Consider the following 12372-nt stretch of genomic DNA (forward strand, 5'->3'; position numbering starts at 1 on the left):
TCTTGTTTACGTCACAGCCCGTCGCCATCTTGAACTCTGGCTGAGTAATAAATTGCCCCGCGCTAAAGCGCGGGCTTTCTTGAGACGCGCCTTGCTGAGAGGGTTCACGTTGCTCCGAGTCCTTGTCGCGGCCCTGCGGTTGGCGGTTTCCGCGTGGCCCGGAGCGAGGTTAGGCCACGCGTAGCTTTTTTGCCCGGCTCCAAGATGGACGGCAGCGGGGACGGGGGAGGCCGCCCTGGGGGAGCACGTGTCGCGCTGTTGGCCTTTCCGGGGGCTGCTGGGATGGTGGCGGAATCCGGAGGCCTCCCGCCGCCGTCGGGCAGGGAGGCTGGCGGAGGCGGGGCCGCGGCTGCCCCTGAGAGGCGCCCCGGAGGCGGCGGCGGCCCAGCTTCTTCTTTCCTCGCACAGCCAGGCGGCCCCCGCTCGAGGCCCGCGTCGCCATGGCCGCGGTTCCCGAGTTGCTGCAGCAGCAGGAGGAGGACCGCAGCAAGGTGAGGCCCTCTTCGCCCTCGTGCTCCAGGACGGGAGGCCACGCCGACCTCCTGGAGCCCTACATTCCTTCCCTTACCCCTTGAGGGCTGCGCGTGCAGCCCTGTTTCTCCGCAAAGGCCACCCCGCGCCGCCACGGCCCTTTGCTCCTTCCTCTTTGAGGGTTGCGGACCCGAGGCGAGAGCCGGCGTCGCGGCACCGGTCCCTGCTAGCACACGCCCGGGTGTCGGGTACGGAAGGCGCTTGGCGGGTCTTTGGAGCTCCTCTCTGGAGACATGAGAAAGTACTCTCCCGTAAAAAGTTAGGAAAGCTTCTGGCTTTTTAAGGATTCGACGGTGAACGTGAAATGCACTTGACGTGCAGTAAATGGCATATTTTGGTCTGTTGCCTTCGAACTGCCAGTCCCCCCCCCCCCCCCTTTGGGAAAGCTTTTTGGCCCAAATACTGGGGAAATTCCATCAAATCAAATCTGAAGCGTGTTCTTTAGAACTTTATAAACGCCAAATGCGTCACTACGGGAATTTCATCATTTTTAGTAGGTACTGAAATACTTGTTAAACTTAGTTTTCCTTTTAAAAACTTGCGTGTTTGTGTAAGCTGTCCCCATGCCCCTTAAATCTTGAGTTCTAAAAGGTAATGCAATAAGTTCGGGTTACTGTGGCCAATTAAAGATTGAGAGGGGTCTCTCATTGGTCTTTTACACTTGCTAATTTCGTAATTAATAAAGGTGGGTACGAGACGCATTACGTGCGGAATCATCACCATGAAACTTTTTCTGACAAAAAATGGGGGGAAAAAACCCCTAAGAATACAAAGCGTTGTCAAGTGTAAGTAACCTGGAAGGCATTTTAATAGCGTTACATCTACTCAGAAGTCAGAGGCAACCTTTGGTCCACGCAGCACGTGGGGAGAGACTGTTTTCCATCTAGGAAGTAGCCAAGTGAAACACAGCTAGCTGGATTCTTCCAGCAGGGGTGTCGTTGCCGCGTTAGTTACTGAAATGCAACTTGGTGTGTGAGCGTAGGGTACTTTTTATATTTTTGAGAGTTGAAGCGCAAAGTGTTCTTTGTTTAGCCGAAAGTGGGAGCTTGAGATAATGATTCTTTCTAGAATACTATAGCCGTAGTTTTCTTTATAGGAGTTCAGATGCTTGAATAGGAATATTGACAGTAGCCCCCCCCCCCCAATCTGGTACCTCATCTCTTGATCCAGAATCTGTTTTATATAGCTATTTAAAAGGACTTAACTCCTTCAACTGACCTTCCTGTATTACCGCACTGTATTGTAGCTGACTTTTAAAATAATTTTCCCACCACTCATGCTCCGACAGAACTGGGGGTTATAAAGGCTGTTTCCTGCCTTATTTAGTGGATACAGGAAAGGATTATACAGCATAATTATTAAGTTACAGAAATCAGGAAATAAAAAAGCCTAATAATACCAATCTAACTCTTGGCTTCATCTTGCTTCTGCTTCTTTTTTTTTTTTTTTTAAAGATTTTATTTATTTGAAAGAGCCACACATAGTGGAGAGGGGCGGAGGGAGAAGGTGAAGGGACTTCTGCTCAGCAGTGAGCTGGACCCTGGGACTTGAGCCGGAGGCAGATGTTTAACCAACTGAGCCTCAAAAGGAGGCTCCCTCATTCTGCCTTTTTTTTTTTTTTTAAAGATTTTTATTTATTTGACAGAGATCACAAGTAGGCAGAGAGGCAGGCAGAGAGAGAGAGGAGGAAGCAGGCTCCCTGCTGAACAGAGAGTCCGTTGCGGGGCTCGATCCCAGGACCCTGGGATCACGACCTGAGCCGAAGGCAGAGGCTTTAACCCACTGAGCCACCCAGGTGCCCCCCTCATTCTGCCTTTTTAATCTGTGATCCACAGCCAGCCCTGTGCTGTGGATCAAGTATAGGTGTTTTTCACTGTTCAGGGAAAGGGAGTTTGGGAAAAATGAGAACAGGAATTCAGATCTTGGGCAAACTATTTTCTTGCCATAATACAGTTTTGTTAGCCAAGTGAAATATTTTATGTTTTTACAGCAAATGTCTTAAATGTGAACTTCTCACTGGGACTTACATGAGGATAAGGATGGGGTTTAGATCACTAGTAAAGTAGGGAACATAATTGACTTGAGGATTTTGAATGCTCGTGCAGTTAAGTACTCTTTTCAGCTTGTTCAGCAAAACTAAAAGGGGTATTAGTTTGTATCTGGTAGCCTGATAATTCCGCTTAGTTACATCCGTTAGTTGGGGGTATGTTAGGATTTGTCTCCTTTCCCAGAAAGCAGTTGAGGAAAAGAGATACATGATAAATTTTTTTTTTTTTTTTAACTCATCCTCTACTGACAGGAAAGATTGTATTTTGATTTTTAGAAAAGTAAGGTTTTACCAGGTCGCTCTTTTTTTTTTTTTTTTAAGATTTTATTTATTTATTTGACACAGAGATCACAAGTAGGCAGAGACAGGCACAGAGAGAGAGAGAGAGGGAAGCAGGCTCCCTGCTGAGCAGAGAGCCTCCTGCGGGCCTTGATCCCCGGACCCTGATCCCCAGACCCTGAGATCATGACCAAGCCGAAGGCAGAGGCTAAACCCACTGAGCCGCCCAGGCGCCCACCAAGTCGCTCTTGAAAAGGTTAAAACGTTGACAGCATTTTAGGCGTTACCATCATGATAAACTATTACCGAGATACCTCATTCCTCCAGAGTTCTGTAGTGTCTTGGAGTTTTTCATGGGTAGGAGAGAAAAATTGGAGATTATGCAGAACCTTGTTCCTGCAAAAATAGTTATCCTGGCCTTCGGTCATTCTGTATTTATTTTTTTAGGCTTTCTGGGCCTTCCCTTTGTAAAAAAGTCATTAAAATAGGTGGGTAGCATATGTGAGTTTCTGCTTAGAGAGTCCTTGTCTATCTTTTTAAGTTGATGAATCTCATTCCTGTTAGTCTAGCAAACCTAGGGTAAGTTGAATGTGGGTCCTGATTGCCTTTTGGGACTTTTTTTTTTTAAGATTTCACTTTTATTTATTTGACAGAGATCACAAGTAGGCAGAGAGAGAGGAGGAAGCAGGCTCTCCGCAGAGAGCCCGATGTGGGGCTCAATCCTAGGACCCCAGGATCATGACCTGAGCCGAAGGCAGAGGCTTTAACCCACTGAGCCACCCATGTGCCCCTGGACTTTTTTGTAAATAATAAATTGCTACCAGGGTCCAGTTAAGTTTAACACATAAGGAAAGCTGTGAGGTGATACTCTTCTCTGTCTACAGCTATTACAGCTTGGCCCTTCAGTAGTTGGTTTTGTGAATTTTGGTTGAGTGGTGTCTCCTCTGCCAGTCATTAAAGTTTATGGTGCTACTCTGGTTTGCAGCTAGTTGTTTTTATTTTATTTAAAGATTTTATTTATTTATCTGAGAGACCTCATGAATAGGAGGGACAGAGCGGGAGGGAGAGATAGAATTTTAAGTGAGCTTGGAGCCTGACTGCAGGGTGCAGTCCCAGGACCCTGAGATCATGACCTGAGCTGAAACCAAGAGTCAGATGCTGTTAAGACTGCTACCCAGGTGTCCTGTGCATAAAGATTTTATTTGACAACACAAGCAGGGGAAGCAGCAGGGAGAGGAAGAAACAGATTCCCCTCTGAGCAGAGAGCCCTATGTGGGGCTTAATCCTGCCCTATCTCTTTTTAAACTGGTGTGGAAGTTGTAGGGACACTGTTCTCTTTCATTTTGGGTGAAGAGTGACCTATAGTTATAGGAACAATATTGAACTCTTAAAAATACTATAGCAAGTCCGAATTTACTAATTTTTGTGGACTGAAGTTTATACCAAATGCCTGACTTCATTTTTCTCTTAGTTTACTGCACGCCAGAAGTATGACTTAATTGGAGCTGCCCACACCTTAGTTCTGGATCAGTAACTTGTACAGTGTGTCTTAGGATCCTTATTTGTGAATACTACTTTAGAAGTCATAATCTGCTCTCCTTTTTTTGGCTGTGAGAAGAAATGGTCAAGGGAGAATTTTCTATATCTTGAGATTCTCCTTTGGCAAAACCTAAACATCTAATACAGAGGTTTTTGTTGTTGTTGTTGTTGTTGTTGTTGTTTTTTAAATTTATTCATTTTGAGACACAGGGAGGGAGCATAAGTAGGGGAGAGGGAGAAGCAGACCCCTCACTGAGCCAGGAGCCTGATGTGGGACTCAATCCCAGGACCCTGATGTGGGACTCAGTCCCAGGACCCTGGGATCATGACTAAGCCGAAGTCAGATGTTTAACCATCTGAGCTACCCAGGTGCCCCAGACCTTTGGTTTAAAGCAGGACTTCTCAACCTAAATACTGTGCACATTTTTTGCTTGATAATTTTTTGTTGTGGTGAACTGTACTGTGCGTTGTAGGGGGTTCAGTACCCCTGGCCTCTATTGGGTGATGATTCCCTTCCCTCCAGTAGTGAGAGTAAAATTATGAATTATCAAATGTCCCTTTAGAATCACTTGGTAACTTTTCTCCCTAAGATGGTATGAGATGTGTGGGTCAGGTTGTGTTAAGGAGACCAATACTTAGTAAGCCCATTTCAAATTTTGTTAGATCTAGGATTGATAAATTCTAAGGAAATAATAATGCTGTATAAAAACGTAAGCATTGTTGACCAACTTTGGAATTAGCTTTCTCACCAGTATTGAGGAATCGTATCAAAAGATGGAAAAGGGGGCGCCTGGGTGGCTCAGTGGGTTAAAGCCTTTGCCTTCTGCTCAGGTCATGATCTCAGGGTCCTGGGATCGAGCCCCACATCGGGCTCTCTGCTTGCCTCTCTGCCTCCTTGTGATCTCTGTCAAATAAATAGATAAAATCTTAAAAAAAAAAAAAAAAGATGGAAAAAGGTGGATTTCTTCAGCAGGTTCAGGGTAGTTGAAGGTTACAGGGGCAGCTGTGTTTACCATGGTGGAGTTCAGTGCCACTGTGGAAACTAAGGCTGCTGGGGGCTCTGACATCGCACTCTCAGAGCGTTGTGAGCCATGATGTAAGCTCACTGAGAAGTGTGCTGTGTTTAGAACTGGTATAATACCCTGCTTTTTGAACATCTTGCTTTGTCAGGGCCTGAATGCTTGAAGAAATTAGGCAAGAGTAGTTCTGTAGGTTAGTACTCCGAATTCTTCAAATAACCAGTGTGAAAGGCTCATGCAGTGAAGTTAGATAGTATTTTAAGGAAACAGCCTAACTTCTAATGAACCCAGTTCTTTTGAGGAAAGTATTTCAGAGCTTTGTAAAATTCTGCCTTTACTTTTTGAAACGGCAGGAAGACAGCTGCAGGACATCTTGTCTCACATGAATGTGGCAAACTTCTCACAAGTATAAATTGAAGTTTCTCTGCATGATTTAGCTTTCCAAAGAGCTATTTCTTTACCTCTTAACACCTATTTATAATTGGCCAATGAATTAACTCTTAAAAGAGATCTTCACCCTAAAAGAGGAATGTGGAAATCATCAGCTGTTTCACACCCCAAATGCAAACCATAAATACACAGCAGGGAGTGTGTTAAGCTGTAGCTGAACTTCTTCACTTCAGAAATTGGGTCCTTGGCTTGATTCCCTCCTGCTTTTCTTTTCACAAATTTGGTGTAACTTTTAAGGTACTACTATGGTCTGGAGAGAAAGGGTAATTTTCTCAAGATAGTTGCCTACAGTGTGCATTTTCTGCCTGAATAGTTTATGGTTTACTACTTTTGTTGGGGTCCGTGTAAATTTGAAGAGTACAAATGCAGATGTCACCAATTTCCAAGGTTTTCACTTAACCTTTCATGGAGAGTACTACAAAGCTTGAACATTGTGCTAATGGATACAGGGAGCTGGTGAATGATAAAATTTTGAAAAGCTGGTGTTGCAGTCTTTGTATCTGAATGATCCGGGAAATGTGCCTTACCTCTGACTCAAAGCAGAAGAAATGCCACCACGAGCCTTCTCTTTTTGTATGCTATGATTTGTGTCTCAAATTTAGATGACACAAGCTTAACCTCAGATAGTTCTCTGCCCATGTTGCTGAACCACATCATTGGTGGTAAGGTAAATTCTTTTTATTCTCAAATCTGTCTGTTTCATCTTGGGTTGATCATAAAGTAAGTTCAGGAGGCTCACGCGTGAATGTTTGCAGTATATGTGCTGCCTAAGCCGCCATGGTGGTTAATGTTTCTAAACATCCTCATTAAGGTGACTAATGTGTAAAATGTCAGGTTTGTTTCAGAGGGCCCTGGACTTGGTAGACCAAGAAACTGCTGGGAGCAGCCTTGCCTTGGTGGGGAGGCAAAGGACTTGAGCTCTGAATGGATTTGTTGGAGCTACTTCCTCTGTAGTGTTGGTTTATTGCTTCCTAGTAGACCTTCTCTGCTGCAAGATCATTACACATCATACAGTTTAACCCATTTGTTTTGTGAATTCATTTGAAAATAATTCAGGCATCTGGCACATAGATGGATTTCTTGAATTAAGGTATTTAAGCCAGTAATTGAACTTAATCTCTTTCTGGTTGCTTGTTGGAATTTGACTAGTTCATAGATGGGCTTGCAGCTTTGTGAAGTGATGATTCAGTTTATCCATTCGCTGAGTGCGCTGCACTGACCTTCTTCCAAGCCTCGGTTCCTGTTCTAGGAACTTGGGGCTACGTAGCCTCCAAATGCCCTGCAGTCTGCGGTGTTCTACCGTGGGCAGCTTGTGTGTTGGTAGACTACCGGTTAGAATGGTTGGTGTCAGCAGGGATGGGTCCCTCTGGGTCCCATCTCACCAAGATGAGTGGTAGAAATCTGATCACTTGCTGCAGCCCTTTATCTAGTTTTAAAAGCGTATGACTTCCATAACTATTACTGTGTTTCTAGACTGAAGTTTTCCAGAAGCCTTTGGTTCTGTTATCTTTGAGGACTAAGATTGATAACGGCAGGACTGAATTGCAGAAGGGGAGACCCAGTTGGTGTGGGGGGAGTGAGGCAGGAGATGTGACAAATACCTGTAAAAGCAGAGCTCATACATTGCTTAGAGTTGATTGAATTGCTTTTCATGCACCAGTGCTATGATGATAAGCTAGAATTGAATGCAGATAACAAATAGGTTTTGGTTACCTTTCAGGATGGAGGAAAACTAACAAACTCTTGGAGTTAGCAATTACTTAAACCACGAAGAGGGCTTTGGAGGAGGATATGGTATTAGAGCACTTCTTATGAATTGAAATAGTAGCAGAGTGTGTTTCATAAGTATGATCATGTGAGTCTTGTTTTCAGAACTACGTTAAGTCTGCAGCTGAGCATTTTTTAAAATTTATTTCCTCACTAATGAGTATTGGGCCAGGCAAGGTGTGCATACCTTTCTAGCTGAAATAGCCTGTTTCTTGGTTCTTGTGATCAAAATGAAAATCTGGTTTACAAGGCAGGCTTCATGGCTGCTGTTTTGCTCCATGCTGTTAACAGACCATTAGTGGATAATGTGTCATGTTGCCTCCCTCCCTGATAGGGGTCTTAGTTCCTAGGCAGTGGGAGGGATTACAAAGCAAAAGCCTTAGGAGAAAGAAACAGTTTGAAAGGAAGACACATTGGTGTCGCATGTGCTAGCATATCCAACTTCCTCCTGTGTACAAAACTGGTTTTATTTTATTTTATTTTATTTTTTTTCTAAAGAGAGAGCACAAGTAGGCAGAGAGGCGGGGGGGGGGGGGGGAGCAGGCTCCCTGCTGAGCAGAGAGCCTGATGCAGGGCTTTTATCCCAGGACCCTGAGATCATGACCTGAGCTGAAGGCAGAGGCTTAACCCACTGAGCAACCCAGGTGCCCCAAAACTGGTTTTGTTTTTTATTTTCAAATTTTTATTTAAGTTGTAGTTAGTTAACACACAGTGTAGCATTGGTTTTGGGAACAGAATCTAGTGATTCATCACTTAGTATAATACCCAGTGCTCAACAATAGTGCCCCCATCCAAAGTAGTTCAGTGTAAATGGCTCTTCAGCTAGCCCTCATTCTAGCAGAACAGAATTGCTGTGAGATAATTTCTTCCCACTGTGTTGTCTTGGCATTTTGGTTGTATGTTGCTAGTGTAAACTGGAGTCTTCTGTCACCATAACGTTTACTACATCCTATGTAAGTATTTTCTGTGTTCTTCAGTCACATAGGTGGGTACCCTTTGCCATGTGTAAGCCATTAAACCATTTGTAGAAGGAGCTTTGCAGATGGTGGTATCTTGTACCACGGTGAGTTATAAGTAAGATTTGGATCAGAATTGGTCCTTCACAGCTCAGAGCTCTGCAGAATTGCTCTGTAGTGGTATCAGGTGCCCCAGCTGTAAAGGTGATAAACAGGTAAGGAAGTGCACAGGGATTCTGTATCAGTTTTTCCCTTTTTTAGGTTCTTTTAGCAAGCATTCAGATTTTTTTGAAAAGGATTTTTATTTGAGAGAGCACGAGCATGGGGAAGGAGCAGAGAGGGCGAAGCAGTCTCCCTACTGAGCATGGGGCTTTATCCCAGGACCAGACCCAAGCTGACCCAAGCTGAAGGCAGACACTTAACCCAGGCCCCATAGCATTCAGGTTGGTTTTTGTTTGTTTGTTTGTTTGTTTGTTTTTAAACAGTTAAAAATTTGCATTCTAAATGGAGCAGTGCTTGTTTCCTACCTCTCCCCCCCTTTTTAAAGATTATTGTAATCTTCGTAAGAATTAATCTGGTAGGGAAGTACTTTGGGTCTGAAATACTATCTGAAACTTTGGGTATGTGATGCAGTGGTTTCTATGGAAATCTACGAAAGAAAGTTTTAAAACTTCCATTGTTTGAGAATAGGTAAGGTTTTAAATTGGATTCTCAGGAGGTACCTAAGGAACTGGGAAGCAGAAAAATTAATATGCCTAAGGTCAGATAGTTCTGAAGTCTCCCTCCTTCTAGCCATCTGTGGACCAAGTCAAAGACTGACAGTGTTGGCCTGCGGTGCTAAGCAGTACTCTGAATACTCCTTTAGGAAAGGGGATGGAGGTGGGTGAATGGGGGAAAGTTTATGGAGGGGTGCAATCCTTATACTCTCCATCCTGGTGATTTATTTAGCAAGCATTGCAGCATGGGGCAGTCGGGTGTTTTTGTTGACTAAGCAGGAGGAATGCTGACCTTTTAATCACACTTGTGCTTCCGGACTCAGGATACAGTGCTGACTTAGAATCTTTGAACATTTCACAACTTTTTACTACTTGATGATGTATCTGCTTCATTATCTGGAGGGTTATATGCTTTTTCAGAACAAGAAAGTTCATTTAGCTTGTGAATGAGGACTCTCTGAGTTGGTGATGGCCTGAATTGTGTGGAATTTTGCTAGTATCTTCTTTTTCAGACAACAGTTCTTTAAGCCTCAAATGCAGACTTACTGTGTTATCTGGGGGTTTTGGGGGAGGATAAGACTATCATGTCAGGTGGTTGGATTTTTGTTTGAATTCTAAGGTGACGTGTCCCAGCAAAAATGATTATATGTTGGAGAACATTGGATGCTTGGTATCCTATGATGGAAAGTCTTTTGAAGCCTCCGGTGGTTTTTGCGATTTCTGTGCTGACAAGAAGTAGTAGTAATATAGTAAGTCTGGGGTTTTACCTCTGCATGGTTGAACCTATGGGAAGAGAGGAAACCAGAATAATTTGTTGCGTGGAACAAAAAGCAGTTGGGAAAGTTGATTGTGGCTTTGACTGAGGTGCTTAAATGAACCCCATTTACTAGATACCGTTTCCTTTGGGTACTTCAATCTTAATTCAAAATGTAGTCCATGTGGAGTTTGTAGGCTCATGGAGTTTGCTTCACGTGTAGTGGGCTAAAATGGAATCTTTGGTCTTCAGAAATTGAGAGCTGGCTAGGAACCAGGATTTGTGACTTCTTGGGAGCTGGAATCTTAGGAAAGAGCAGCTGTTTGAATGTACCTTAGACCTGTCCTATGGGCTACCCTGTTTTTCCAGCAGTATCTCTTGCCTCTTTTACACCTGGCCTACTTTATATCCTGGACTACCAGAAATAAACATAAGATAGATGGGATGGCCAGTATTCTCTGCAATCAGATTTTGTGTGTATTTTGAGGTCTTTTCCAACACTGTATTTGTTCAGTGACAAATGAACAGAAGGAAGGAAGCTTTTATCAGAAATATGTCAGCTGGAGTCACAGTTGTGATAAAAGGAAGTATTCCTGACCTTGAAGCTTTATCTCTTGTTTGCAGAGATCTCATAAATGGACATGTGAAAATTAAGCCAAACAAGCAAATATTTCATAGGTGTAATCAAGAATCCATTTGGAAGAAATATTGAGGTTGAGATGTCAGGGACTGTTAAGTATACTGTGTTCTTATTAATACCTGAAGCCTTTGAGTAGGAACTATTTATTCTTTATTATTTGAAGCTTCTTTTTCTTAGAGGAGAGCCATTGTTCAAGGGCTGACTGGTTTTTGCAGCTTAAAATGTTTTAGTTTGCGGTGCTCACAAGGAAAAGAGGGTACTGCTCCCTTCTAAGATAGAGAGGAGAGAAATAATCATTTTTGGTATGTGAATATATTTAATCTTTATAGAACTGATGGAACCAGATTTTCTAGTTTCTGAGGTTAAACTTCACTTGGTGTTAAACTTCAGATTTTGAAGGGGAAATTTTCAAAGGGAAATTCAGAGGGAAGTAACTTCGTATTCCCTGCTCTGTTATCCTCTTAATGCCAGTCTTCACTTGGCATTCCCCGGGTTCAGTAATCTAGAGTGTGATGCTTTGGCACTAGTTTCCTAGTTGGGTGCGAGGGGGATGAGCTGCTTATTCTGCATACACTGTCATGCTGTGTTTGTATCACATCTTCAGATTGACCCTCAGCTTGTCTGCTTTCAGAATTAGGACATTTATCATGTTTTAGATTTAGTGGGAAAGCTATTTTAACCACATCCCTCCAACAGTCTAGTTCTTCCAAAATTCTTCTTAAACTGGGAAAAGAAATTGGGTATTCCTTTCCTCTGAATTTCTAGATAACAAAATCCGTTACTTTGCTTCTGGGGCAATGTTCACACTTGTCCTCCTGTGTCAAGAATGTGGTATTTTGGGACGCCTGGGTGGCTCAGTTGGTTAAGCAGCTGCCTTCGGCTCAGGTCATGATCCCAGCGTCCTGGGATCGAGTCCCGCATCGGGCTCCTTGCTCAGCAGGAGCCTGCTTCTCCCTCTGCCTCTGCCTGCCATTCTGTCTGCCTGTGCTCGCTCTCTCTCCCTCTCTCTCTGACAAATAAATAAAAATCTTAATAAAAAAAAAAAAAGAATGTGGTATTTTGGGGCACCTGGGTGGCTCAGTGGGTTAAAGCCTCTGCCTTCAGCTCCGGTAAGGATCAGATCATCAGATAGAGCCCTGCATTGGGCTTTCTGCGCAGCAGGAAGCCTGCTTCCCTCTGCTTGCCTCTGCCTACTTGTGATCTCTGTCAACTAAATAAATAAAATCTTCCAAAAAAAAAAAAAAAAGGGATTTTCCTAATTGAGGCCTTTGTTTTTGTAACCTACATCTTGTGTCTAGATTTTTCATCTCTTTGAAACAATCTCTGACTATAAATTGGTTCTCTTGAGCTAATTTTTCTTTTATACTTAGGAATCCCATACCACATGACCGTTTGTGTATTTGTTTTTTTAGTTTCTAAGTTAGTTCAGTTCTGTGTACTATCTGGTAATGCCTCTTGAATGTTCTTTGTAGTTGGGGCATTTATTTATTCTGTCTAGTTCCAAGCCACTTTAATTGAAGTATTTGGTTAAGTGTATTTTTCACATAGACATAAAATCATCTCGTTCCTTTATCCAGAAATACAGGAATATTTTCGACCTACCCATTCATTTAAAGAGCAGGTTTCCCTACAATTTCAAATAAATGTAAGAGCTGTCTAAATAAATGTAAGAGC

The 12372-nt window shown here is 43.2% G+C and overlaps 1 protein-coding gene and 1 non-coding gene across 5 annotated transcripts in view; both read left to right on the top strand.

The window, feature by feature from the left end:
* Window positions 1-35: 35 nt before the first annotated feature.
* Window positions 36-12372, top strand: part of SNX5 (sorting nexin 5) — a 28228-nt gene continuing 15891 nt past the window's right edge. For 2 of the 4 annotated variants that reach the window (XM_047744593.1, XM_047744595.1), the window contains exons 1-2: window positions 36-169; window positions 409-491. In XM_047744593.1, coding sequence (XP_047600549.1) covers window positions 441-491 — 51 coding nt within the window. In that variant the 5' untranslated portion in view covers window positions 36-169; window positions 409-440. The remainder of the gene's footprint in view (window positions 170-408; window positions 492-12372) is intronic. The other 2 variants (XM_047744594.1, XM_047744596.1) reach the window with 2 other exon arrangements.
* LOC125110190 (small nucleolar RNA SNORD17) lies at window positions 7038-7274 on the top strand. Its single transcript, XR_007130512.1, has one exon. It is a non-coding gene; the product is annotated as a small nucleolar RNA SNORD17 (small nucleolar RNA).

The sequence above is a fragment of the Lutra lutra genome, chromosome 9, assembly GCF_902655055.1.
Source record: "Lutra lutra chromosome 9, mLutLut1.2, whole genome shotgun sequence".
Taxonomy (NCBI): domain Eukaryota; kingdom Metazoa; phylum Chordata; class Mammalia; order Carnivora; family Mustelidae; genus Lutra; species Lutra lutra.